This window comes from Lissotriton vulgaris, chromosome 7 (genome assembly GCF_964263255.1).
Source record: "Lissotriton vulgaris chromosome 7, aLisVul1.2, whole genome shotgun sequence".
NCBI lineage: Eukaryota > Metazoa > Chordata > Amphibia > Caudata > Salamandridae > Lissotriton > Lissotriton vulgaris.
In genome coordinates, this window is record NC_141695.1 from 1,522,348,096 (window position 1) to 1,522,375,167 (window position 27,072).

The 27,072-nt window shown below is 47.1% G+C and overlaps 1 protein-coding gene across 2 annotated transcripts in view; it reads right to left on the minus strand.

Moving 5' to 3' along the window:
- The window catches only part of RALGAPB (Ral GTPase activating protein non-catalytic subunit beta), a 1,758,088-nt gene that overhangs the window by 699,340 nt on the left and 1,031,676 nt on the right, over positions 1-27,072 (minus strand). For both annotated transcript variants that reach the window (XM_086932393.1, XM_086932392.1), the window contains exon 19: positions 25,802-25,989. In XM_086932393.1, the coding sequence (XP_086788519.1) occupies positions 25,802-25,989 (188 nt within the window). The remainder of the gene's footprint in view (positions 1-25,801; positions 25,990-27,072) is intronic.

Genomic DNA, 27,072 nt, shown 5'->3' on the forward strand with positions numbered 1-27,072 from the left:
GGACTTCCTGCCCCTGGGGAGCCCCCCAGAGGCCTCAGCAGAGGCAGAGGGAACCTTCCCAGCCTGCCCAGACCCACCTGCAGACGCCTCTCTTCCAGGCCATAAAGCCTGATCCTCATCCTGTCCCTCAGAGTCCGAGCAGTAAACTGCTGGCAGATGACAGTCCTCAGGGACATGATCCTCAGGGAGGCAGACGATGCAGACATCATGGGGATCACTCTTGGCTTTCTTCCTCCCACATGCTGGGCACTTATCAAAAAGGCCAGGCATTTTAGAGCCCTAAAACGCCTGAAACAGCACACAAAAGAGAAAGAAAACACCAAGAAAGAAAACAAACACTTTTAGAACACAAAAGTGCCAAAAAATCCAATAAACCCTTGAAACAAGGGAGAGCTCAATGCCAGGGTCCTGTAAGCAGGAGCCGGAAAAAAGAACTGAAAGTAGAGGGACCTGCTATGCATTCTGGGATACTGGGAGAAGTTCTGGAAAGTTCTCTTAAAGGCACAGTATCCTATTTAAGCCACATAATGGCAGCCTATGGGGCTTGTCTGCCCCTACCTTCCTCTCTATCATTCCAGTGTCTTTTGCTGGGGGAGGCAAGTTTCTCTATGGTAGAAACTGGGCAGGCTGTATTAGGTGTGGTGTTTTTTTGGTGGAATTTCTAGTTGAAGTACTGGACAGTGTAGCCTGTGGATATAGGCTGCATTATTTGTCTTTAAAATCTCTCTTAAGTGTCTTTGCAGTTTCTGCATGATTTTGACAACTTAAGAGATTATTTTTGATTGCCGGGGTCCGCGCACATGGGCGGGACTATTCACTAGATTATGACTATACACAGAGATCCCCTACTACAGAATTGTCATTACACCTGTACCAGCCTTAGAGGCTGTATTGAAAGGAAGCATTCCAGATGCAAAGGCTTTACATCCGAGATGGATACAATGGGTTAATTCTCTTGCTGCAACAGACGTTGAATACGTTTTGACCCTTATCTGAAAACACAAGAATTTCTACAATACGAACAAGAATGTCATCTGCCTACTGAGATTCTGCCTCTAGAACATTATGGATGTATAATTTATACAGACAGATCAGCACAGCTCGCAATTGGGGGAAAACAAGCCTATAGTGCTGCGTGTGCGATTGTTAAAGGTCGCTGGCGCGATGGTAAATTCCGACCTATGGTCACTAAAACTGAATCTCTCTGAGATTGTACAGCTCGCGTATTTCCCACACTCATAGCGTGCGATTCTTATTACTGCGTTCAATCTTACAATGAATACTTGCAGAACTAGGTTCAAAACGATTTTTAAGATGCAAACAGTGGCACAATCAAGCATAAGTTGCTTTGAGAACAAGTAGTTCTATTACAGAAAGAACTACAAAAGACTCACGTGATCCATACCCTGAGTCATCAGCGTGATGGAGTTTACGTTGCAGGGAAATCATTGGCTAATGAAGCCGCAAAGGCAGCTGTGCAGACGGCTTCTGTAGCTGCAATCACTTGTTCATAAACAAAAATAGACAGTGAAATTATGCAGGCTGTCACCGGTTCATAAAAAGATAGCAGTAAAACATTACCAAAAGGCTATCCACTCAAAGACTCATGCATAACTGATGCAAATAATGTTCCGTTTGCTCAAATCCCTTAAGTGGGGGATAGAGTAATTCCAAACATGGAACACAGATTAGGACTAATCTTAGCAGCACATGAAGGGCTCGCCTCTGCACACACAGGTGTTTCCGCCACAGTATCATTATTAAAACAGAGATACTGGTGGCCACGCATGAGGAAACAAACTAGAAACTATGTTCTAGAATGTGAAATCTGCCAAAAGATGAAGGTTTCGAAAATGAAAAGTCCTGCGCAGACACCCCTTTTAATTTCAGATAAACCATGAGCGTGCGTTTACTTAGACCACTGTGGTCCCTTACAGAGGGATAGCAACTATAAATATATCATGGTCGCAGTGGATTCATGTTCAAGGTTCATTTGGATGTGGCCTCAACGCTCGGCTGACGCCCGAACTGTTATAAAAGATTTGCGAGTCTTTATCGGCACATACGCAGTCGGTACCCTACATTCTGACCAGAGTCCTACATTTAGCTCCAAAGCTTAGAAGGAGGCCATGGCCAATCTGGGCGTTGCATTGCGGTACTCAAGTCCATTCCATCCTGAGGGAAATTCTGTAATGGAAAGAAAAAAACGGGACTTAAAGCAATCTATAACAGCTAGGGTATTAGGCTCGGGTGACGGGTGGGTCAAACATCTAATAATTGTCCAACGTAGTCTAAACAATCTGCCAAGACATTCTCTGGGTAGAATCACTCCATATGAAATCCTTTTTGGTACTAGAATGATTGACGAAGACCTCGATCGTCATACTTCAGTGGTAGAACAAAAACCCTTTAATATCAAAGACCTTTTGACTGTTTTGCAGGACTTAAATGAAACAAGAAAAAGTCTAAGCAACAAAATACAGAAGCAAACGACCACTGAAGAAAAACCACCTGTCCCAGCAAGGCCAGCCTGGATTCCAAAGATTGGGGATCTGGTCAGAGAAAAGATCGCAGACAAGACGGAATTTGGGCCTTCTTACAGACAACCAGTACCTGTCATAGCAATCCACGGATCAAGAACAGTGTTACTGCCGCCCCTTGCTGGAAGAAAGGAGTACAGGTTCCTATCTATCGACCTGGTAAAACCACATCATGGGGCCGATCATAAGTAGTAGGCCAAGTGGACTCCAAAGATGTAGCAGATGACCAAACCTGGCTACTATGCAAGAGGTTCAAACTGAGAGACTCATCACCTTTGAAGAATCTGCGGTGCGAAAAGAAGGACTATGAAACAAAGCCATGGAACTTGTGCCTCTTGAAACCCAAATAACAGTTCATCAAGATTCACCCGTCTACAATGATGTAACATCTGAGGACACTAATATGACAAAAGATCCTGTAATTCCAGCGATTTCAAGTAATTCTGAAGCAATACCAACAATTGACAGAACTGCCTCTGGCTATTTCATTAACTTTGATACGTTTTCCGAGGATCCCAGTGAGCCTGAAACAAAGCCAGCAGAAAGAACTTTTAAAGAACCACTAACAGACCTTTTCATCAACTAGAAACAACTTATCTGGTATCACCATGGGTTGAACTTAGGATTGTGCTAGGCATTCTTTTCCTCTTACTTTGGCTAATTCTTGTATTAACTCTGGGAATGCAGATAGATGGAAAGCATAATAAAATGGACACAGCAAATAAGAACATCAACTTGCACCTGAAACCACACAAATCATCTCATTGTGAACGAAGACACTTGTCATCAGTAAACATCACAGCCGTTCCTATACCTGGTGGTATAGCTTGGAACAGAACTGATTATGACATTTTCGGTACAGCAGAGCTGTTGAAGAGTCCTCATAAATTCAAAGTTTCCTTGAGTGACTTTGTTTCACCCAGCACATTTTCTGATGATTGGGACTTTGAGACTGTTAATAATATGATGTCAGACTTAGAGATGTCTGCAAAATTTACAAAACATGAATACTTAGAAGGTTCATCAGATTATGAACAAATGTATTGTTATATTCACTATGGTCATCATTATTTGCACAAATCTTGAGGGGCGTGGCTTGGGCGCCGATGGCGATGGTCGCCTGAGAGCTCGGCTCCGGGACTGAGCCCGGGATTATCCTGTTAATCGGAGGCCGCGGGGCACCCTAGCCCCCGCAAATCGTAGCTCGGCCCAACTAGACCCCACTGAGACGACCGGCGCGGCCTGGACGGGTGGTGATCTGCCCGAAACACGAAGTTCGAGGTCCCGGGGAGAGCGACCCAATATGGCGCCCGGACCCCTTTGTCCCCTTGGACGGGGCCATTAGCCTGGATGAACGCCGCTGAGCATAACGTGCCCTCTTCTCATGTGTTTTCCAGGAGAGTGAGGAGTTGGACTCTGCCCTGCTGAGACCCTGGTATTGATGAAGGCGCCTGGGCGATCGGAAGCTCCCACCATAGTAAACCCGGACGCCTGGAGGTCCCGGCGGTGGTGACGACCCCCGACGCGGTGCCTGGTTGCATCCCCCGATCGGCCCGATCCCATGGGAAGCATAACCCCCTGGTGCCACAAAGTCTCTGGAGGAGTGGGTGGCCCTCGTTCCGGATCCTCGTCAACCAGACGGCCCTACCCGGCCTGGCGCCGAGTGTCTCCGCCTCCTCCTCAGCGCTCTCAGACGACACGGTGGTGGCGTGAGCCGAACCGGTGGAGATCCACCTGGCCCTGGAGAAGAGGATCACCGGCCTTCATCCCGAGGGCCTCCATTCGGGAGAGTTGTAGTCGGAGCCCGCACTCGGGGGCACCTTTATCTGAGCCCACATTGTGCGCTTCCCACGATATGGGGAAGCCGAGAGGGGCCAAGGGGCCCACCCCGGCCGCCTCTGACTCGGAGACCCCAGACAAGGAAGGCAGCGGCAACCCGGGGGACGCTGGTGGCACACCGCTGCAGCAACAATTTGATCGCGTCCTGGAAGCGATTGCGACCACACGCTCGGCCCTTCAGCAGGACATTGCCCAGGTGGCGACGAGTCTGGGCCTTCTCAGGGCGGATCATGGCAAGCTATCGGACAGGGTCAAAGAAGTGGAAGGCTCGGTGAAAACCTTGGAGCCGGCACAGCGCACCTTGGCCGCGGCAATGAAAGATGCTCTAACCCGGATTTCTGCCCTGGAACAGCGAGCGGAGGATGCGGAAGGCCGTAACAGGCGCAACAACATCCGAGTGGTAGGCCTGCCGGAGAAGATCGAGGATGACGACATGGTGGCCTACTTGGAGGCCTGGCTCCGAGACACGGTAGCCCCGGAAGGCCTATCCTCTTTCTACACACTTGAACGGGCTCATAGAGTCCCAGCACGGCCACCGCAACTGGGCCGGGCGCCACGCCCGGTGGTGGCGCGCCTCCTGCATTTTCGCGACAGAGACCTCATCCTCAATGCCGCTAGACATAATGGCCCTTTCAAGGTGGAGAACAGCCAGGTGAACATTTTTCCGGACTACACCTATGAAACCCAACGTAGGCGGTACTCATTCTTGGCGATTAAGCGCGAGCTCCGGAGCGAGGGCATTCAATACTCGCTCCTATTTCCTGCAAGGCTCCGCGTCATTGTGGATGACAAGACTCAATTTTTTAATACCCCGGAGGATGCCTGTAACTGGCTTGAACTGTATAGAGCTGGGAAGGATGGCTTCGCCCCCACATCTCAGACAACGGCGGAGCCGGGACAGCGACGGCGGTCCACGAGGGTGCGGAGTCGCCGGGGCCGTTCAGGCGGCCCTACTACTGCAGAGACATCGACGGAGCGGAAAGGTGTATTGGAGGTGTTGTCTGCCCTTTCTGGGTCAAGAGAGGATGCCATCGCAGAAGAAGAGAACCCTGGTGACGAGGGAGCGTCGACGGACTCAGAGAACTCGGTGACGGATAGTACCAGCACACCGGTGATTACACCGAAATCGGTTGAGGACCTTCTTGATGGACAGGGTTGACGGGGTGAGCTGTATCCTTTTGGGTGGGGGCCCGTACCGGGGGTGGAGGGAGCCGATGGTTCAACATGACCGCAGGAGAAGCGGGGGGTGGGGGGCCCTGCCTTTGCCCCGAGGGTTTCCATTACTGTTTAGGGCTTGCTTTAGTCCTGGCAGCCTGAGCATCGAGGGCCCACTGCCACCGCCCAGCCCGCACCTGGCCCCTAAGGCCTTCCTACGGTGACGACTGTAGGATTAGTTGGGGACGAGGGGAATTTTGGAGGGCATGGTTTGGATGGGAACTAAATGGAGTTATTTGGGTCCTGTTCTGGGGAGGGTGGGCAGGGGTTTGGGTAACGTAAATTTTGTTGAGTTTTGGTTGAGGGAAATGGCCGCCATCAGTGTTGGGGGGATTGTTGTTTGCCTATTGCCGGGACCCAGATGGGGTGACTTTGCATGCACAGTATGGGACAATGGCTGACGTTGCTAATGTGAAGTGTATTACTTGGAACGTGCGGGGGCTTCATACCATGTCTAGGCGGCACAAAGTCCACGCTTATTTAGTGCGTAGGGGAATACAAATGGCGCTACTGCAGGAGACCCATCTGAACAAGGCGGAAGGGGCGGCGCTACAGCGTAGATGGAGGGGACAGGTCTTCTACACGTCGTACTCAGCGTATGCCAGGGGGGCGCTAATCTGGATCCGGGCTGGGGTTCCCTTCCAAGTCACAAACTCAGTGGTAGACCCCGAGGGGCGTTACGTGGCCATCTCTGGCACTCTGGGGGGGAGGGACCTGAACGTTTGCTGTGTTTACGCACCTAACATGGACCAGATTGCCTTCCTTTCTAGGTTGTCGGGCTCGTTAGCCCACTTTTTCGCGGGGCCCCTCCTGCTCGGTGGGGACTTCAATTCAGTGGTGGATGTGGAGACTGATCGCTCACACCCGCCCCTCCCTGATTCTCCGGTCCGCCGCGTGGCCAAGAGCCGTGGCGACTGGCAGACACGGTGGGGGTTGACGGATATTTGGAGAGCGCAACACCCCGACACTAGAGATTACTCCTATTTTTCGGGCCTCCACGAGTTGCACGTTCGGCTGGACGGGTTTCTTGGCTCGACTGAACTGGTTTCAGCGGCCGTCCGTTCCGAATACTTGACTAGGACCATCTCGGACCATAACCCCCTCCTACTGGCCCTTCGCTGGTTTCCGGGGGCGCCGGCGGTGCCCACCTGGAAGTTACGCCCTGAGATGCTCGAGGATATTGTCTTCAGAGCGGACTTAGGTGATAAGATCGAGGAGTATTTCGCGTCCAACGGGGGCTCTGCGAGCTCGAGAGCGCTGGAATGGGACGCTTTTAAGGTGGTGGTGAGGGGTTATTGCATCACCAAGAAGGTAGGTATGAGGCGGGTTATCCTCGATGACTTGGAGGTGGCCGATCGGAAGCTTCGGGAGTTGGAACTCCGCCGCCCCGGGCACCCTGAACTCCAGGGACGCACGGCGGAGGCGAAGGAAGCGGTGGCAGCTGAGGTCGAGCGGCTGCGCTGCTTCGACTACAAGGCCTATACGGTTCGGTCCCTTGCAGAAGGGGATAAAACGAGCGCATTGCTGGCTTGGCTGGCTAACCCTACGCGCCAGACCTCACTGACGACATCCATGCGTATGATGGACGGGACCATGGTGCATACTCAACCGGAGATTCTAGGTTGCTACCGGCACTACTACGATCAGTTGTACCGCAGTTGTGCTGTCAAAGACCCCGACCTTCTTGAGGACTATTTGGGATCCCTGGAGCTCCCGATGGTGGAGCCTGACGTGGCGAAAGCCCTGGGTTCCGATATCGAACTGGGGGAGATCCGCAGCGCCATCAAAAGGATGGCGCGGAACAAGACCCCGGGACTAGATGGCCTTCCGGTGGAATTTTATGCGACCTATGCCGACCTCCTGGCTCCGAGACTGGTGATTGTTTATAGAGAGGCGAGGAGGCTTGGCCGACTGCCTGGCTCGATGCGGGAGGCCTTGGTGGTTCCCCTCCTCAAGCCGGGGCGAGACTCGACCGATCCGGCATCCTACCGGCCCTTATCGATGCTGACGGTCGATTATAAGATTCTGAGCAGCATCCTGGCCTCGAGACTGGTTGGCCACATGGCCTCCCTAGTGCATGAGGACCAGGCCGGGTTCATCCCCAAGCGCAATACGACAATAAACATCCGCAGGTTGTTCCGCTTGCTGGGTGAACCGCTGATGGATGCTCCATGCCCAGTGGTCCTGTCGGTGGACCTAGAGAAGGCGTTTGATAGCCTGGAATGGGACTACCTACACACGGTGTTGCGACGGTTTGGCCTCGGGGAGGGCTTCATCAAATGGACCGCGGTCTTATACGCCTCCGTATCGGCCAGGGTTCGGGCGGGCCCATTAATTTCCTCACAGTACCCGGTAGAAAGGGGCACGAGACAGGGCTGTTCGTTATCCCCACTTCTCTTTGCGCTGGCGGTGGAGCCCCTCGCAGTGCTACTCCGGTCGGGGGCGCATTACAGTGGCTTCTGGACCCCTTCGGGCACGCACCATGTTTCGTTATATGCCGACGACTTGTTACTCTTTCTGGAGGACCCAGTCGAGGCCCTACAGGGAGCTAAGACGGCGCTCTCGGCGTTCGGGGCGGTCTCGGGCCTACGGGTAAATTGGACCAAGACGTGCCTCTTCCCGGTCCGTAGAGGCACCCCTAGTCCAGTCCTTAATGGGGGACTTAGATGGGAACCTGACTGTTTCAGATACCTGGGGGTGTACATTTATCATAATCCATCTGACCTCCTGGACGGAAACATCGCCAGGTGCAGTCGAGCTCTACGGGGGAATATGGACTTCTGGGCTACACTGCCGCTTTCGCTGGCGGGGCGGGTCGCCCTCCTCAAAATGGTGGCTCTCCCCCGACTGCTATACTATTTCCGGGCGCTGCCAGTTTGGATCCCGCCGGCCTCGTTTAGGCTTCTACGGTCGACGGTGACTGGATTCCTTTGGGGCTCGGGCCGCCGTAGAGTGGCCCTTAAGACCCTGATGAGGCCGAAAGCCGAGGGTGGACTTGCGGTGCCGGATTTCGAGAATTATTATTTGGCGGCGCAGCTCCAGACCTTCACCCAGGAGGTTGCCAGGGAATTCCGAGGCCCGGAGGACAGGAGAGGTACAGGGATGGCTAGGCATGTCCTATCTTTCATAGCTCTACGCCAACGTTTGACCTTACAGGACCTAACGTTGGAGGAAAAGACCATCCGACTGTGCTGGAACCGGGCTCACGCCAGGGGCCAACTCCGGATACCGTATGCGCCGGAAATACCATTGGGGATGCTGACGGCATTGCCCCATGGCGGGGATTGGTCGCGATTGGCGGACTGGGAGGACGCGGGGTTGCAGTTGGTGGGGGATCTTTATGAGGCCGGGGTACTTTTGCCTTTCCAGGAGCTCATTGATCGTTTCGAGATTCCCCCAGGGGACTTCCTGTTGCACTCGGCCCTGGTACGTGCGATCCAGGCGCATTGGAAAGGCGGACAGGAGGAACCTCCTACGTCTCCGGTGTGCCAATACGTCATGATGTCTGCGGGCACGGTGAAAGCGGTCACCTGCCTCTACGGTAGATTGGTCAATGAAGGGTTGACCCCCCTTACGACCCTCAAGGGCCGTTGGGAGGCAGACATAGGCAAGGAAATCCCAGAAGCGACCTGGTCTCAGCTCGTGCGGCGAGCGTGGAAGGGGACGCGTCACGCCCGTTTTCAGTTGGTCCACTATTATGTACTCCATCGAGCATACCTGACCCCGGCAAAAATCCAACAGTATTTCGCTACGGACTCGGCAGCTTGCCCCAGATGCCCGGCGCCAGAGGCAGACCTCCTCCACATGTTGTGGACCTGCCCGGGTCTGTCCTCCTACTGGGCGGAGGTGGAGAAGACCCTGACGGAGGTGACAGGGAGACCCCTATCGCTTGATGCGGCGGTGGGTCTGTTGCATTGGTTTCCACATACCCCCAAAAACAAAATTTCCAGTAAATTTATTGATTTAGGACTTCTCTTGGCCAAACGAGAGGTGACCAGGAACTGGAAGGCACGCGCTGGTCCGACTGGGGGCAGGTGGCATAGCGAACTATTGAAGTGGGCGGCGGGGGAAAGTACGCTGAGGTATCAACTGGCTGGGAGACAACGTAGCGAGCGAGCACAGGAGACAGCGCTGGAATGGGAGACACTAGTGCAGGCCCTCAGAGACTATTGCGCCCCCAGCGACTCTGATAGTGAGATAGAAGCGCGCCCTGAGTCCCGATAGGCGATGGTGTTTTCTGTTACTGATACGCTCATCTTGGGTCCTCTCACGAATCCTATTGCGGTTGCTACCATACACTGATGGCGGAGTTGGGTGGGGGAGGGATTTCTTTGTAAGTTAGTGTTTTGTGGGTGGGACTTTCTTTTGGGTTTGGGGGCTTGTTTAGAAAAGCAGATGACGGACGGTGGATTATCCGGACCAGCCTTTCGCTCCTGCTGAACCCCCACTGGATTTTATCGCCCTACTTTTGAACTGTGGGCTGGATGATGAGGTGTAAAAACGTGCTGCGGGGGGTGGTCGGGAGGCAGTCGATTGATTTCAGTGTATTTTGGATACTGGTCATATTTGTAACAGTTTACTGATTCCTGCAATAAAAATATATTTCAAAAAAAAAAAAAATTATTTGCACAAATCTTCTAACCCTAGAAGTGTTTATACTTCTAATCAATTGGAACATTGTCCTACGCCACCAAAGGGTAGCTCATTAACATTTTATGACAAATTTCCGTACTTTTCAGGTTTTGATGTTTCAACTCCAGAATCATTTTACTTTAAAAATGTTAATAGGACATGAATGAAAAGTATGTTGACTAAATATTAAGCAAATTTATTCTGTGGCCTTTTATGCTCAATTGTCTACTTTAGGCTTTGACTTTTGGAAAGACAACATTGAGACAAAAACTGTCTGGGGCACAAAATACTGGCAGGTGTAGGGATTAGAAGCTTTATTTAGACATGCATCATCCCAGAACAAATAATGTTTTTAAATGACACTGTTCAACAGACCTCCTGTCTTGGCCTAGCCAAGATAAAAGATTTAAACAAACCGTCCATACCTAAACCCACACCTGATAGTGATGACACTACAGATGAGGAGGTAGATGTGAAATATATTTTACAACAAAACAGAACTGATCCTGATTGGAAAAAATGGTTAATCTGGCCCACGGACACAAACTACTATCAAGATGGATTCATGAACAAAACACAAGGATTAACATTAACTAGGCCAGATCCGAGATATGTCCAGAGACAACATCCAGGGATAGTAACATCATACACTGTAGGAAAACTATGCCTTGATTGGCTAGTAAAGTCCACACTACCTGAGATAAAACAACACTTAACTTTACTTAAAGATGGCGTTGATTTGAGAGACTGCTTACTAGGGCCTCGTAAACCTCGCCATAAACATTTCATATACACCGTTATCTATGCTGCTTATAATGAAGCATGGAAAATCACGCAAATGGAAACTGCAGAAAGAATACGAGAAATTGATCGTAATAATTTAGAGAAAACACTCTCTGTAGTTGACAATGGGTTAACGACTCTGTTATCCAGAATTTATTCTTTGAACAATGTTGTATCCTCTGCCATAGACATAATGGAACAGGGCTTGCTCATGTTACAACATGGACAGTCTCAATTGCGTTCTATAATGCTGTTAGGCTGGACGTTACAAAATAATTGTTCAGGCTATGTGCCTTGGCGTCTAATCAACACCACATCATTGTTTTCTGGATTTAACCTTACAGATAAACAAATCTCTTTGGCACAGAGGGGAGCAGACTATACGGTGCTGAGCATAGAAAAACTGGAAAGATTACCTTTGACTGTTTCTGAGAAACCAGCGATAGAATTGATAATACATGGCACCATTACCTTGCCAGTGACGATTTTCCAGTTTCAATATTGCTTAAAGCACATACCAGCGGGCCTGCATGAAAGGTTGGGTAAAGAATACATCAAGTCAACCTGGGATTTACCATTTACACACAATTGTTGGAGTGGGGGAAAAGAGGTATTTCTTAGTGGTGCAAATTGCAAAAACACACTAAGTGGTACACTTTTATGTCAGGGTATTAATTTACATGGAGCATTTGATGGTTCTTCGAACAACTTATCCTGCCACCTGCAAGGTTCTCCGGCTGCAGTGACAGATCCAATTTTTGGGCAACTTTCTAATGGGAGTTATTTAATGTTGAATGATCACAGCTGCTGTGGCATGTTGCCAGGAAAAGCCTATCGCGTAACTGTGTCAGCGAGGGTCACTTGCTGTATGCAAGTATTGTTTCCTAAGAGCAAGACAGAATACGAGTCGCCGCTATGGCATTCACTAAACATCTCTTCTATACGAATTGATACTTTAAGCAGAATGAAAGCCATTCTTTTACAAAAAACTGTGCCACTGACCTCGTCCAAAGAGACGTATGAACTGCAAGTTGCAAGGACTTCTGCAGAGATACATGCGCTTTTATCAACAAACTGCCCTATACATTTTGTAGAAATGTTAGGTCGTATCTTTAACATGTCTGATACGAGTGGTATTGTACATGTATTTTTTCAGGACTGTTGTCAACTTTTGAAGCAGTCCTCGGAATATTTCCAAACTTCGTGCACTCAGTGTTTGGCGGACTGCCTCTCGTTTTGGGACTCGCAGCAGGGATACTATTTTTGCTCCTTCTGCTCTTATATGGCAAGCCAAATCACCAACGACACCCAGTTTACAGTGGAGAACACTCTACTAGCAATGAGGTTTCGTGAGGGCATCATCCACATTTTGGGATTATCTCGTTTACGACAGCTGAATACCACATGTTTTTTTTCATTCAGACCAATCTGGCAAGATTGCATCTTACCTGTTCTGCGCTGCCTGCTATGTGGAGAAGAATGGGTGTTGGCCATCTGTCTTATGCTACCATCAGTCATGCCTACAGATGTTGATACTTTGCTTGGAGCAGTAAGGGCTCATGCACTGTGTTGTCCCCAGAGGCGACCAATCCTGATGACGGCTTTCGTTGAGATCTCACAGACGCAAGTTACTGCCAGTGAGATACTTGAGCCACAGGCGCACAGGTACCATCTACTTCATGCACTGCTAATGCGACTGACACTGATGGCGATGCTACTCATCTGTGTACTATTGACCTGCTAAGCGAGATAATCCAACTCTCACCTACAATAATAGATTAATTCTTCACAGGCTTAGAAGATGTGATGTTTTCTCCTAACAATGAACTGACTTGTAAAAATTGGAACACAGTGTTCTGAGAGACTCTGAATTCTACCTTCGTTTTTCTGAACAATCTTCAAACTTTGGAACTCTATTTTTCTACGATTTGACTTTTTCCATAATTGAACTTTTTTTGGCACAAAGTAATCTGCTTAAGGTAGAACTATTCTTAGAGAACAAGAATTCTGTGATAAACTTCGAACAGACAATATTTGACCTTGTCCTCATTCAAACAGTTTTTTATAACTCTATGGGATGTCTCGATTTTTTTTTCTGTATTTAAGAGCCATTTCATAAATGTACATTTGTGATTCATTCAGCTACCATTTCCAATGTCATACTATATGCTTTGAATGAAAACATTGCTTTTTAAATGCGTACAACACAAATGCTAATTTTTCATGTACAACCACTTCGAATGCATTTTATGTAATTTTTGGTGGGGTTGTAAACATATGCCTTAGATATGTCTTAAATGCTTAGAATTCAGTATTATCGAACATAATAAAGTGGAGTGGGTGTTGTATAGCGTTTTAGGACCAGTGTAATTTTTCCGATTCATGCCCTTATATAGGTACAATTCACATTTGCCCTAATATAGGCATAGAAATCATACCCATATTTAGACATAGCCCATGCAGTCCAAATACAGGCATGGCTACTTCCACCAGTTCCAAAAAGCCACAACGATTTTTTGGAAAATCGGCTTAAGCTGCTAGGGAACCTCCCCTTGCTTGAATATTGAATTGTCCAAGAACTCATGGAGTTTTCAAACAAATACCATTCCCTTGGGCTTCTTTGATGACGTTATTATGTCCGTAAATAAAAAACAACGCACCTTCAAGATATAATATGCCTCCAATTGCTCTATTAAACACGCGGTGGTTTGGAGCAGTTCAACTATCTACTTGCCCGACGCAGCTCGCTACAGCAAGTGCCGAAGGAAGCCGACCCTCCAGCTGACACACTGACAGAGACTGCATTTCTCATGCTGAGAATCCAGTCCAAAAAGCCACAACGATTTCTTCGAAAACCGGCTTAAGCTGCTAAGGAACCTCCCCTTGCTGGAATATTGATTTGTCCAAGAACTCATGGAGTTTTCAAAGAAATACCATTCCCTTGGGCTTTTTTGATGACGTTATTATGTCCGACTTTACTTAAAATTAGGCCCCTTCAAGGTATAAATATGCCTTCACTTGCTCTAGCAAACACGCAGTGGTTTGGAGCAGTTCGACTATCTACTTGCCCGACGCAGCTCGCTACAGCAAGTGCCGAAGGAAGCCGACCCTTCAGCTGACGCACTGACAGAGACTGTCTTTCTCCAGCCGAGAATCCAGCTCCAGTGTTTCCAAGCTCCCCTTGCAGGTGTTGGGAAATCGAGTCCGAGACAGAGAGATACCAGACCTCCTTCATTCTAAAACTAAGGTATAGAGCTGATTAGACCCTAAGAGAAATCTTAGATGGATTCTTGGCAAAGAAAACTAAACCTATGCTACACCATACTTACTTCTTCCTTCGTACTAGACTTAGGTTAGGAACATTGGGGTAGACGTATTTTAGAAGCACCAGTTGAGTACTTTTAGCCCTTGTCATTTAGGCATGTATTTTTTAATGGCTTAGAAACCATAAAATGCTCTTACAGTATTATTTCCTATTACTGTTTACGCTGTACGCATTATACTTTGAGGCCTGCTTAACGACTGTAGCAGTTAACTTCTCTTGTATGAGAAAGAAGACTGTTCAATAAATCTTTTATTGAAAACGCCTGTCTCTCTATTTATCTACAACTCTGTAGAAACGAAGCATGCACGATTGACGGGAGTGAAATAATTACCTATTGTTTCCACGACTCTAGAGATACATTTTATTCATGGGAAACAAAGTTGTCATGTTTATGCGGTTGTCAGAAACTAATCCCTTCTTGTTTATTCGAGAAAGTTTCTAGTGACCTCTGAGCTAGCTGGCACTCACTATTAAGTTTAGTATCTTCGATAGAGACCTAGTCGACTCCAGTCCTACGTCATATCTATAGGATATACTATTCCAATGCGCAGAGCCTATTGGGAATATAGGAACTACACTACAGTAAGGAACCTGAGTAGACAATTGTGCAAATGCTCAAAGGAAGCGCCCATAAAGAAGGTGCGGTAACGGGGAGTGGGAAGGAACATATTTTGCAAACCTTTTAAAAACCTATGTACAATCCAGTATTGGAAAAGAGAAGGTTGATCAGGCAATTGTAGAAAAGCAGAAATTGCAGCTGTATATCCCATAACAGTGCCAAGAGCAGAGCCCTGCTTGGCAAGGGAAAGAAAAAACAGAAGCACCTGAGAAAGGGATCAATGTGTCTTTCAAAACACCATGCCACACAATTTAGCTTAACAGCAGGCGTAAACCACTTTGGTAGAGAGACACCTGGCAGCCAAGATAACATTACATACTTCGGTCAGAAGTTTAAAGGTTATCAACTGTCACGGCTCAATCTCCATGCATGAAGGAGGAGCATTGACAGGTTCGGGTGGAAAAGCTTTCCCTGCTCCAGCCTGAGAAGATCCTCTCAAAGGTTCAGCCTGATTGGAGGAACAATAGCCATGCTCAACAGCTTGGGATACCAGATTTCCCGTGCCCAGTCTGAGGCCACAAGGATGACTTGAGCCCGGTTGTTCCTCATCTTCTTGAGAACTCTGGGCAGGAGTGGTATGAGTGAAAAGGTGTATAGGAGACCTGAGCTTCACTCAAGACAAAAAGGGTCTCTGAGCAAGAGCCACCTTGGAAACTCCAGCGCACAGAACTGCAGGCACTGTGGGTTCTCTGCAATAGCAAACATATCTAACCAAGGTTCTCCCCACTGCTGAACAAGACCTTTCACCATCCCTGGATGGAGAAGTCATTCGTGAGTTGTGAGGCACCTTCGACTGAGCTCATCCGCTCTGGGGTTCAGAAATCCACCAGATGTTGAACCACCAGGGACATGCCCTGCTGTTCGAGCCATGTCCAGAGACGCAGGGTCCATGCCTCCACCCAGCACTGCTTGTTGAAATACCACATGGCGGTGGTGTTGTCCGTGGACACTTGCACTAGCCCAGGGTTTCCAAAGTTGGTCCTGGAGGGCCGAATCCATGCCAGATTTTAGCCTATCCCCATTTAAATAAATGCAGTTTTCTTAAAAATCTAGCATGGATCCGGTCCTCTAGGATCGACTATGGAGAACCCTGCACTAGCCTTCCCTGGATGGAGAGTAGAAAGCCATTCAATGCCAATCAGCCAAACAGGTTGATGTGGAGTTCAGATTTTGCTGTAGACTAGAGTCCTCTGATCTTCACCTCTGGAAGAGTGCCACCCCACCCTAGGTGTGTTGCATCTATAACTACTGTCAGATCTGGTGGGGATGGGAGAGGGATCAACCACTGACCCAATCGTGGTTTGTAACTACAACTGCAGGACCGTTGGAGCTTCCTCCAAGATCTGGACTATGTCGGAGCCATTCCCCTTATGATTTGCCCACTGTAACTTCAAGGCCCACTGCAGAGCTTGCATATATTAAAGGGCATGTGTCGCAAGCAGGATGCAGGAGGCCATGAGGCCCAGCAGCCTCAGAATAAGTCTCACTGAAATTTAGGACAGAGGCTGAAACATCAGTATCATAGCCTGAATATCCTGGATTCACAGTTTGAAAGGATAGGCCCAACACTATACTGTGTCCAGAACAGCTCCTATGAAAGCATCTGAAAGGGAGTCAGGTGTGACTTTGGCACGTTGATAGTGAACTCCAGTGAATGCATCAGGTAGCCCGAAACCGGTCCCAGGATGCTTGTTTCCAGTCCAGGGAAGACATGGCTTGTCAGTTTGGGCTGGACCGTTCCCAGACTGATTTGAATATAGCTGTGTCTGAAATGGGTTGGCAAAGTGAGCTAAAGAATGATGATGGATTCAACCCAGATATGTGACTGGGGGTGAGTGCACAAGGAGTGCACTCCGTCTCCTTGTGTTTGGCATGATGATTCGTGGGCCGACGAAGAGGTTTGGAGGATACAGATGATGGGCTTGGGGGTGGACTGACCCTAATGCTGGCCACCCAATCCATGGGACCTGTAGGAACACACGGACACACAGAGGCTGGAGAGATTGCGTGACATGGTGGATTGGGGGGTAAAGACACGGTTTCAAGTCTCTTCCATAGCCATGAAAGGAGCAAAAGGTGGATTGAATATGTCTAGGGACCATAGAAAGAAAAAGGACCCGACGTAGCCCTGCTGTTCTTAATGCGCTTCTGCGCCAAATCTCCCTTGTCTCCGAAGAGACAGGAGCCATCAAAGGGGCATGCCCATGAGTGAGGACTGGCCACCCCAGAAAAGATAGCTGCCCTCAACCAGGCGTGGTGTCGCAGGGCCACTGTCTACAAAACTGCTCTGTCTGGTGAGTCGGTGGTGTCAAGTCCACAACAGCAGGTGAACTTCGCTGCATCCCTCCCATCAGCAACAGCCTGGGAGAATATGGCCCGGCTTCCTAAACGATTGTTGTCAGCACCTGTGCAACCACAGAGCGTGGGAATAGTGGTCCAAAAGGTACACTGTGATCACAGCAGTGCCAGGCTGGTGGAACAAAACAACTTCTCTACAAGATTGTCCAGCCTCTTGAATTACCTGTAGTGGTAAGTGGTAAGGAATGCAGCAGAATTTAAATGTGACGTGGAGGCTTGGATCACCAAGCTCTCAGGAGTAGGGTGAGGAAATTTGGGTCCACTGGAGAGGGATTGTGGCGGCCGCAAATTGTCCTGTTCAAAAGAGCCCCTGTGTTGTACTTGGACCAAGTCCTAAACAGGATGTCAGTAAGTGCCTCATAAAAAGGAAGAAGTGAGGTCCAGCTGACTCCCAGGATCGATCAATTATACGTGGCCAATTTCCCTGCACTCATCACCCGCCTCCAAAAGGAACTGTTCCGCTGGAAGCCGCTTTTTCTCTCCTGGTTGGGTCGCATACATGCTATCAAAATGACCCTCCTACCTAAACTGCTCTATATATTTCAGGCACTCCCTATAGAACTGGAAGAGGACTTCTTTGCACACCTCAAGACCATGATCCTAAAGTTTGTGTGACAGGGGGGAAGGGCACGTTTCTCCTTCTACATGCTAAGGCGCCCACAAAGGGAGGGGGGAGCGGGGCTTCCAGACCTTTGCCTTTATTATAAAGCAGCTCAACTGCGCATCCTGGTTGAATGGGCACAGATGGAATCGGAGAAGCACTGGCTCCATATGGACCGCAGCGTAACGGGCAGAACGATCTGGGATTTGATCTGGCGCGCTAAAAAGGACAGACCCCTCAATGCGTACATCAGCACCCCCGACACGCACCACCCTAAAAGTGTGGGACACTGTGGCGGAGAGGGAGGGCTGGACGTCCTTCCCGTCTCCGCTCACCCCGATTCACTTCACCTCTTCCTTTCCTCCAGCGCTCCAGGAGGGGCCGTTTGACGCATGGAGGACGGGCGGATGTCTCACACTCACGAACCTGTTCCACAACTACGACCCACTTACTTTTGACAATTGCAAGAGGGACTATGGGGTGGGGGACCAGGAGCGCTACCACCATGCGCAACTCCTTCACTGGGCTCTGGGTCCACAGGTTAGGGAAGGAGCCACCTGACCTCTTACCACATTCAAATTATTCCTTCTCAAGGCTAAGTCTATGAAGGGGGCAATCTTGGCACTGTATAAACTCCTGCTCTCCACAGAGACCACACCACGGCCACGCTTTATGTCTTGGTGGGAGGGGTTGGCTCAGCGGGACATTGGGGAGGAGGAGTGGAAGCACCTGTGGGCAGACATCTTCCGCTTTAACCGCTCCACGAAGCTGAGGGAGGCACATTTAAAGGTAATGGCAGACTGGTACTTATACCCAGCTAGACTGGCTAAGATCTTCCCAGGGGCAACAGATAGGTGCTGGAGGGGGTGTGGACTGTTGGGAGACTTTCAACACATATGGTGGGATTGCCCCTCCATTAGGCCGTTCTGGGAGGAGATCCTTGCTCAGATCAAATCCATTTTAGGATACCCGGTCCCGGCTACGATGGCAGAAGCTCTTCTGGGCCTTCGGGACCCCCAGCTAGAACACCAAACCAGAGCCGATAAAAGGATTATGTGGTTGTGCTTAGGGGCTGCTAAACTAGCAATAGCAAAAGCTTGGAAGCAGAGGGAGGCACCAGCGATGTCACTGTGGCACGCCAGCCTGTGGCAATTGCTCAGCCTGGAACGTATGTCCAACATTTCTCGAGAGGACTTTAAGAACTTCGAGTATCGCTGGGGACCACTGGTCTTGTTCCTCTCTAAGGGCCTCCCATCTGCGGTGTGCCCCTCTACAATCAGGGCCATGCATTTGTTCCAGATTTAAAGGCTTCATGGGCTGACGCACTACTGTATGGCACTTTCACCACTAGGGGGGGTGGGAGAGGGTGTTCGGGGGGGTGGGGAGGGTGAGTTGAGGGTTATGGTGTTTCTTTGTTACTGTTCGAGTAAGGGTAAAATGTCCACCTTTAGATATCCTGGTGCTCTGGGGACTCGACACTAGCGGAACGCTCTCGCTGGTATGGATTGAGCTTTGAAGGTGGGAGTGCATGTCATATTTAAGGTCTTTTACGATGTGCCATGGCACTTGGGGATTCTTCCTTCTGGACTCTACTGAGACTCGACCCTGGCCGCTCAAGCAATGACCGTTATAGACTTAAAGTGCACGGTCCAGAGGTGACTTGAGTCGTTGTGAAGTATTGACCCCTTAACTTGGCCATGTTGTGCATGCTGTGCTCCTTGTCTTATGGGCCCCTGCGTGGGCATGTTGGCGGATTGTGCCCTGCTTCTTTAAATGTGGACAACGATAAAATCTGTTTACAAAAAAAAAGGAAGAAGTGGTTCTGATGGGGACACTCCCAGCTTAAGCACTTCCTTCAAGACATCAGTCTTGATTGCCACAGAGGGCAAGCTCAGGTCCAGAACCTCAGCTGCCCTCCACACAACCATTGTGAAGGAAGCTCCCTCCTCTGTAGCATTGATAGGGGGAGAAAGCATGTCAGTATCATGAGAAGTACCCAGTCCACTACCTTCACCCAGATCTCCCGCCCAGTCTAGTTCTTCCGAAGGCTGGTATTCTTCAGAGTACAGCCACCCCTCCCAAGTCCTAGCCCTTAAGAAAAGGGGTCAGGCTCCGACACGGAGGCATTGCTCCAGACAGTGCTGGAGCAAGCGTCAGATGACGCCCCTTCAGCTATGTGTCGGAGTCTGGGATGAGAATGGGGATGGTGCTGCCGGTGTCAGGAGAGTGTCCCTCGGAACTGGTGTTGGGGAAGGTTGAGGTGGCATGACTGGTAACAATCAGGATCCATTTGTTGATCTTTGGGGCCCAATTGGTGCCGGCGTGGATCCAGTAGAGGCCATGCACAAACCAGCAGGGAACGGGTCATCCACAGATGAAATGCATTGCCTCCTAAATTTGTGTCAATTGGGAAGGAGTCGATCCGGCTCCTGGAAACTCAGAGGCGCAGAGGTGACCCAGACGCAGGCTCAACCGCGAAGCCAAACCTTGAGTGGTGACGCACCGTTGTCTCATCAACCGATGGGCGAGGTGAAATCGAAGCACGGTTCGACGACCTCTTCTTGTGGGGCCTGGACATACTCAAATGGCTCACCGACTTAAAATGCAATGATGATTTGGGCTCCGCAACAACTCCTGTGACATTCCTCTTGACTGACTGTGAAAATCGCAGCATCGCATGACGAGCCACCATAAGTTTGATGGATCGCTCACTCAAGGTCTTCAGATGCATGGCGCGGAAATCAGGGCAGGCCTTCAGGTTGTGCTCGAGCTCGAGGCACCAGTGGCATACAAGGTGGAGGTCACTAAGGCGCCGCATGGCTTGAAACAGGCCTTCTTTGATGACATCCCTGCCACACCAGGAGGTAAACCTCAAAAGCGACTTCGACAAAACTTTGAAAATCCAAGTCAAAAAGTGAATAAGGGGCAGTTCTTCCTGGATCTGCGCTGGCTGGCGTGGAAAGAAAAGAATCAATGTCGGCTCGCCTGGGTGGCGCCTATATAGGCACCGCAAACGTCATTACCAGTGCGGATGATGCCAACAATTTAAACAATGCCACCTACCGGCGAGCAGGAGTACTGCTCACAAACAACCTGTGGATCCAGTCATATGCCGGTGGATAATTCTAAGGTAAGGAATCTGCGGCTAGAAGCCTCTATCACATTACAGGCACCAGACACCAAACGGTTAGGACAAGAAAATGCCATCTTTTTAAAAGTTTTGAAAAAAAGGAAATAACCTGGCCACCAATTTCTAAGACTGCTATTTATTTCAGCAGACTAAGGAACAATGCTTTTTCGTCACTGCACCCCGCTTTAAACATATTGTCTTGTATTACACATTTTTTTATTAACCATTACACTGTTCAATGTGCCCTTCAAAAGATACAGTACTTGTTTAACAGAGAAAATTCAAACAAACGGATTCACAATACTAAAGACAATGTTGAAATCAAAAACAAAAATGTGCAAAATACATTTATTTATTTCATTGTGAACAATTACACCAGTCTATATAGATCAAACGTAACGCTCTATCCAAGTGCCCTTTACTTGGCTTTAGTTTGGAGACAAGCTACCCATGGGAAAAATGGTTATGTCAGGCTCAGCGGGGATATTCTTAATGTAACCAAAACCCTCTGTGGAGACCTTTTTAGTAGGAGTCCCTCATGGGCACATAAAAGGAAATGCTGACGCGTTTCCAATCCCCTAGTGACTTCAGGGATTATCGTCAGGGCTGGACCACGGTGTAATCTGTATTTTCTTTTCGGAGGTTCAGTCCACGCGTTTGCTTCTTTGGCACAACCTTGATGCTTTTGACTTCATGATTTGCACCTTATTTCTTTGGTTCGATGTTGTTTTAATCAGACCTGCTTATGTTGTTAAATGGACCAAACTGGAGGGAGCGTTTTCATACATTCGGCTTTTAAGCCCATTTTTTAGGCTTATGTTGCTGAATTAGAATTGTACGATTGTTATCGTGCTGTGCACTGCTTGTACTTCGCTTCTCTTGTTGATTCAAGCAAGGTGCAAGCCGCCCGTGTTCTTTGTAACAGATTTCAACCTTTGATTGTTTCTTCTTCGTCAACTTGCTGTAACGGGTGACCGTTCAGTCAGAAGCCAATGTCGGCGCGCCTGGGTGGCGCCTATACAGGCAGCGCAAACGTCACTACCAGTGTGGATGATGCCAACGATTTGAACAATGCCACCTACCGGCGAGCAGGATTACTGCTCACAAACAACCTCTGGATCCGGTCAGATGCCTGAGGATAATTCTAAGGTAAGGAATCCGCGGTTAGAAGTCTCTATCACATTACAGGCTGCAGACACCAAACTGTTTGGACAAGAAAATGCAATCTTTCTATAAGTGGCATATTCAGAATTGTGATAAAAAATCTGACTCCACCATTATAGAGGGCTTTTAATAACACATCCTTAGACACCAAACTCCAACTCTCTACCTACTCTCAATTGGAAATCACAGCTTATTAAATGTAATAAGGTAACACATATGTTATCCTATGGGAGAAGTAGGCCTTGCAATAGTGAAAAACAAATGTAGGAGTTTTTCACTACTAGGACATGTAAACCTTAAAAGTACATTATCATCTTTTTTAAATAAATTTCATACCACCCTCTAAACTAGGTAGGGTCTACCTTAGAGGTTGCATGCATATGAAAAAAGGTTTGAGTCTGGCAAGAGGTTTCTCGTGCCATGTAGAAATGATAGTTTAAAATTGCACACACAGGCTGCAGCAGCAGGCATGAGACGTAAAGAAGGGCTACTTAAGTGGGTGGCACAATCAGTACTGCGGGCCAATAGTAGTATTTCATTTACAGGCCCTGGGTACATGTGGTAGCACCCTACTAGAGCTTTACAAGTAAATTAAATGTGCCCATCGGGAATAAGCCACTTCCACTATGATTTAAGGAGCAAGCACACATACTTTATCACTGATTAGCATTAGTAAAGTGTGCAGAGTCCTAAGGTTAGCAAAAACGAGATAAGCAAAAATACCAGGGGTGTAGCCAAAAGGTTTGGGGAAAGCCCACTCTAAGGCTAACAGGCCTAACACTCCCTAAAGATTCTGATTGAATGGTAGGACATGGAGGCTCCTTTTATGTCTCAGTGAAAATATAGGAGGCCCCCTGATATAAAAGTTCAGGGACCAGTGGAGTAAGATTAATAAGGAAAAGGTGTCCCTAAGATCAAAACCCCTGTGGGGTTGATCAATAAATAACTCTAAAACCCACTACACTATATTACTGCACAACCACCAAAAGTGCATCTACAGTCGTGTATCAATAAACAACATTTCATATATCTGAAAGACCTGACCAGAGTGACAGTATCTAATATCAACATTCACTAGATAATAGTGTTATTTAGATTTTATAACAGCTTCTTAAAGTAATACAAGGGATGCATTTTACATAGAATTGCACATGAATTTATTACATTTCATAGTTAAAAAGATTTTTTACAATTATTAGACAGTGCACAGAGAAATTTGAAACAATCGGTTAACAGTATACAATATATTGCACAAGTCTGTCTGTGAAGACTATACAGTATATTACATAATCAATTAAAAATATTCTTGAGAGCAAAAGTCGACGCGGCGTTTCGGTTAAAAACCTTCTTCAGAACAGTTTCTCACACAGTGTTTCTGTGTCACACTCTAGTATTGCTTACTGAGATCAAATATTTAAAATGGTGTCCTGATGTAGGTTCATACTTGATAACGGCCTCCCTGCTCCTCCGATCACGGCGTCCGGGGTTCTGTTGTGCTTTCCATTGAACAAAACAGAACCCCGGACGCCGTGATCGGAGGAGCAGGGAGGCCGTTATTTTCCATTATGATGTTCTAGATACCGCGAGGATCTTCCGGTATCTAGAAATAGCTGACGAAGAATATCTAGCACGCGGCTACAGGGATTGACAGAGTCTACTCTCTTGCATGAATAAAGCATTACTAACAGTAATCGGTGGCCCCTCCGACACAGCACGGAACTTACTTATCTGGTAACAAGACACTATCAAGTACAACTAGACCCAGCCCTATCAATTGGGATAGTTGTCGTCTCAAGTGTGTACCTACATCAGGAGACCATTTTTAATATTTGATCTCAGTAAGCAATACTAGAGTGTGACACAGAAACACTGTGTGAGAAACTGTCCTGAAGAAGGTTTTTAACCGAAACGCCGCGTGGCCTTTTGCTCTCAAGAATATTTTTAATTGATAATGTAATATACTGTATAGTCTTCACAGACTATTGTTATCTTGAACATTTTAATTTATTTGTGCAATATATTGTATGACTTTTGCTCTCAAGAATATTTTTAATTGATTATGTAATATACTGTATAGTCTTCACAGACTATTGTTCTCTTGAACAATTTAATTTATTTGTGCAATATATTGTATACTGTTCACAGATTGTTTGAAATTTCTCTGTGTACTGTCTAGTAATTGTAAAAAATCTTTTTAACTATGAAATGTAATAAATTCATGTGCAATCCTTGTATGTCTCTCCATCTTTGCTTTTCAACCTTAGTAGCAAATAGCAAAAAAATGTAATTGCCATCAGCCTTGAGACAAATACTAATCTTTTTGTTACACCAAATAGATAATTGTATGTCCAATCCGGTCTACAAATACCATCTACTGGCCAAGAACATCCTCTTTCTACTTCAACTCAAAAACCCTATGTAACAGGACCCATAGCACTCCGAACAATAGGCAAGCATTCGCCTTTAGGCATCAATAGCTATAAATCAAAATGATCACAAATTCTACTTCCCGGGTCATAGAATGAGTATTCAAAAAGCAACCTTCAGTTTGAGAAAGGAAGGTAAAAGAAAACGAAATACCTTTACAGCAATATTCTTTGTGCTTTAATATCTAATCAATAAAACGTCAATACCAAATTCAAACTGTTCGCACCACCAGCAGAATATACTTGCATCCGGCTCCGATTTAATTTATACTTCTTTGTTCATCAGTATAAAAACTAACATTCAGTGTCAAGGCAGAGGTTTTTATTGAGCCTTCTTTCAGCTGATCGAGCACACCCATGACAATGTAGTACACAGGTTCAAAGTAAAATTTGAACAGCCTCCAATTTTTTTTCTATTCTTCAAAAATATGTCTGCTTGTTACATTACCCAACAAACATTCCTCACTGTAAACATGGAAGAAAGTGGCAAATGAGACAAACTCAATTAATCAGGTTGCCCCCAATTCTGTAGCACATCTTTTGTCAGGGGCTCACGAAATTTGACACACCAAGGTCACACTCAGTTCCATCAGAAAAGCAAATGAGACCATGAACTCTTTTAGCTACACAACATCTAACAAACATCACCTCATCTAGTCAGTGAGCCGCTACACAAACCTAATTGACAAATAAATGAGAACAGGGAAAGCAGCATCATTTGCTTACTTAATTGTGACCTGGGTATCAAATCAACATATGGCTCTAAACATATTCAGTACATCAAAAACACTGATTATGTGCCAGGGGTATGAAATCCACAGAGACAAACTCATCATCTATCTCACACTCCTAGACTCAAAAATGTACTAAGTTTGCAAACCAACAGATGTTTGCCAACACGGTATTCTACCAGTTATTTATGATCACACACATTTGTGGATTTTAAGATACTTGCCATACTTATGTAGTTATATCTGGTTTGGCTGCAAAGCATCACAATTTGAAAATGAAATCACTTTCTCTAAAATTATGATTTCATCACCCCCCTTGATTTGGCTTGTATCAGACTGATAACAAGTTTACTGCAACCCTGACACCTGGATGCTTTAAATTTGTAAAGCAAGAAATGTGCTAAATCCTGCCAAAATGAATCACAGTAATATACTTACTTTCCTCATTGCCCAATGATTGCTCCAAAATAGCAAGGATGACACTGTTGTCCAACACAAAGTAGCGGAAGCTATATTTGGCGGCATCTGGTAATCCAGAGAATTTGATCAAAGAAGTTTCATTCAGGAGGCTACAAGGCGAGGCAGGGCCACTTGGCGGAGGAAATGCCCCAAGCAACTGCATGATACTGGAAAAAAGACAAAGAAAAGTTTAGGACAATGCTGCAATTTGAACAACAATGAAATGGAAGCAATCATTGACGTGCAATTTATTATTGAAATTTGATGTGCAAACAGATTTTACTTTCTTAAAGCTGCATTTGTATTATTTTAATCAGAACATAAATTAAATAAAGTGCTCAGTAGATAATAAAATAGTAACAATCCTGATATCAGGATAAAAAGAAGCAATCCAGACAATATAATACTGAATATTATATACTTAAAAAAGCTGATTTTTACAGTGTAAATCGCATCAGTGCAGACTAGTGCGACAGGATGTTTTATTGGTGTGTAACCAGAACATGTATGATGAGGTTCTAGAATGTTATTCGAAATTGAGAAGGTAGATATTTGCTCTAAAGTACTGAGGTAAACAATGTTGAGATCAGTGACAAGAACAACAATAAGAATGTATAGGAAGTACAGAAGATTTGAGGAAGTATGAAAAGTTGAGTTTGGGACCAGGCAGGCAACTAATATTATACCGGGCAATAGTTTGAACTCAAATAAAAAAGCAAGGCTTTGGACTGGCATAACACTAAAGTGAAGGGTATGTTCGAAGCAATGCTGTAGACTGAGCTTGCCAGTCTGGTATCCAAAGGACAATTAAGAAGTGAATCTAGAAATGAAAAATAAGATACTAGTGACAGAACTTGAACCACCAGTATGCAGTACTTGTATAGCAGATCAATGACAAGTGGTTTTAGTTTTACTGGTAACTGTAAGAAAGTAGGATCTTTCTGGCATAGTTGCCTCCTCTTTTTGCCTAGTGCCAGTGTGTTTTGGCTGTATTAAACTGAGATCCTGCTAATCAGGACCGCAATGTCTGTGCTCAATTATTGATAAGTACTTTGTACACCCCACAATTGGGATACTAGTGTACCCCTGTAAGTAGCTAGTGTATGGTACTAAGGTACCTAGGGCATTGGTGAACAAGGGGTCTCCAATGGGCTGCAGCATATATTATGCCACCCATGGGAGCCCATGAAAACTATGTCTGCAGGTCTGCCATATCAGCCTGTGTGAAATGGTGCATGAACTTTTCACTT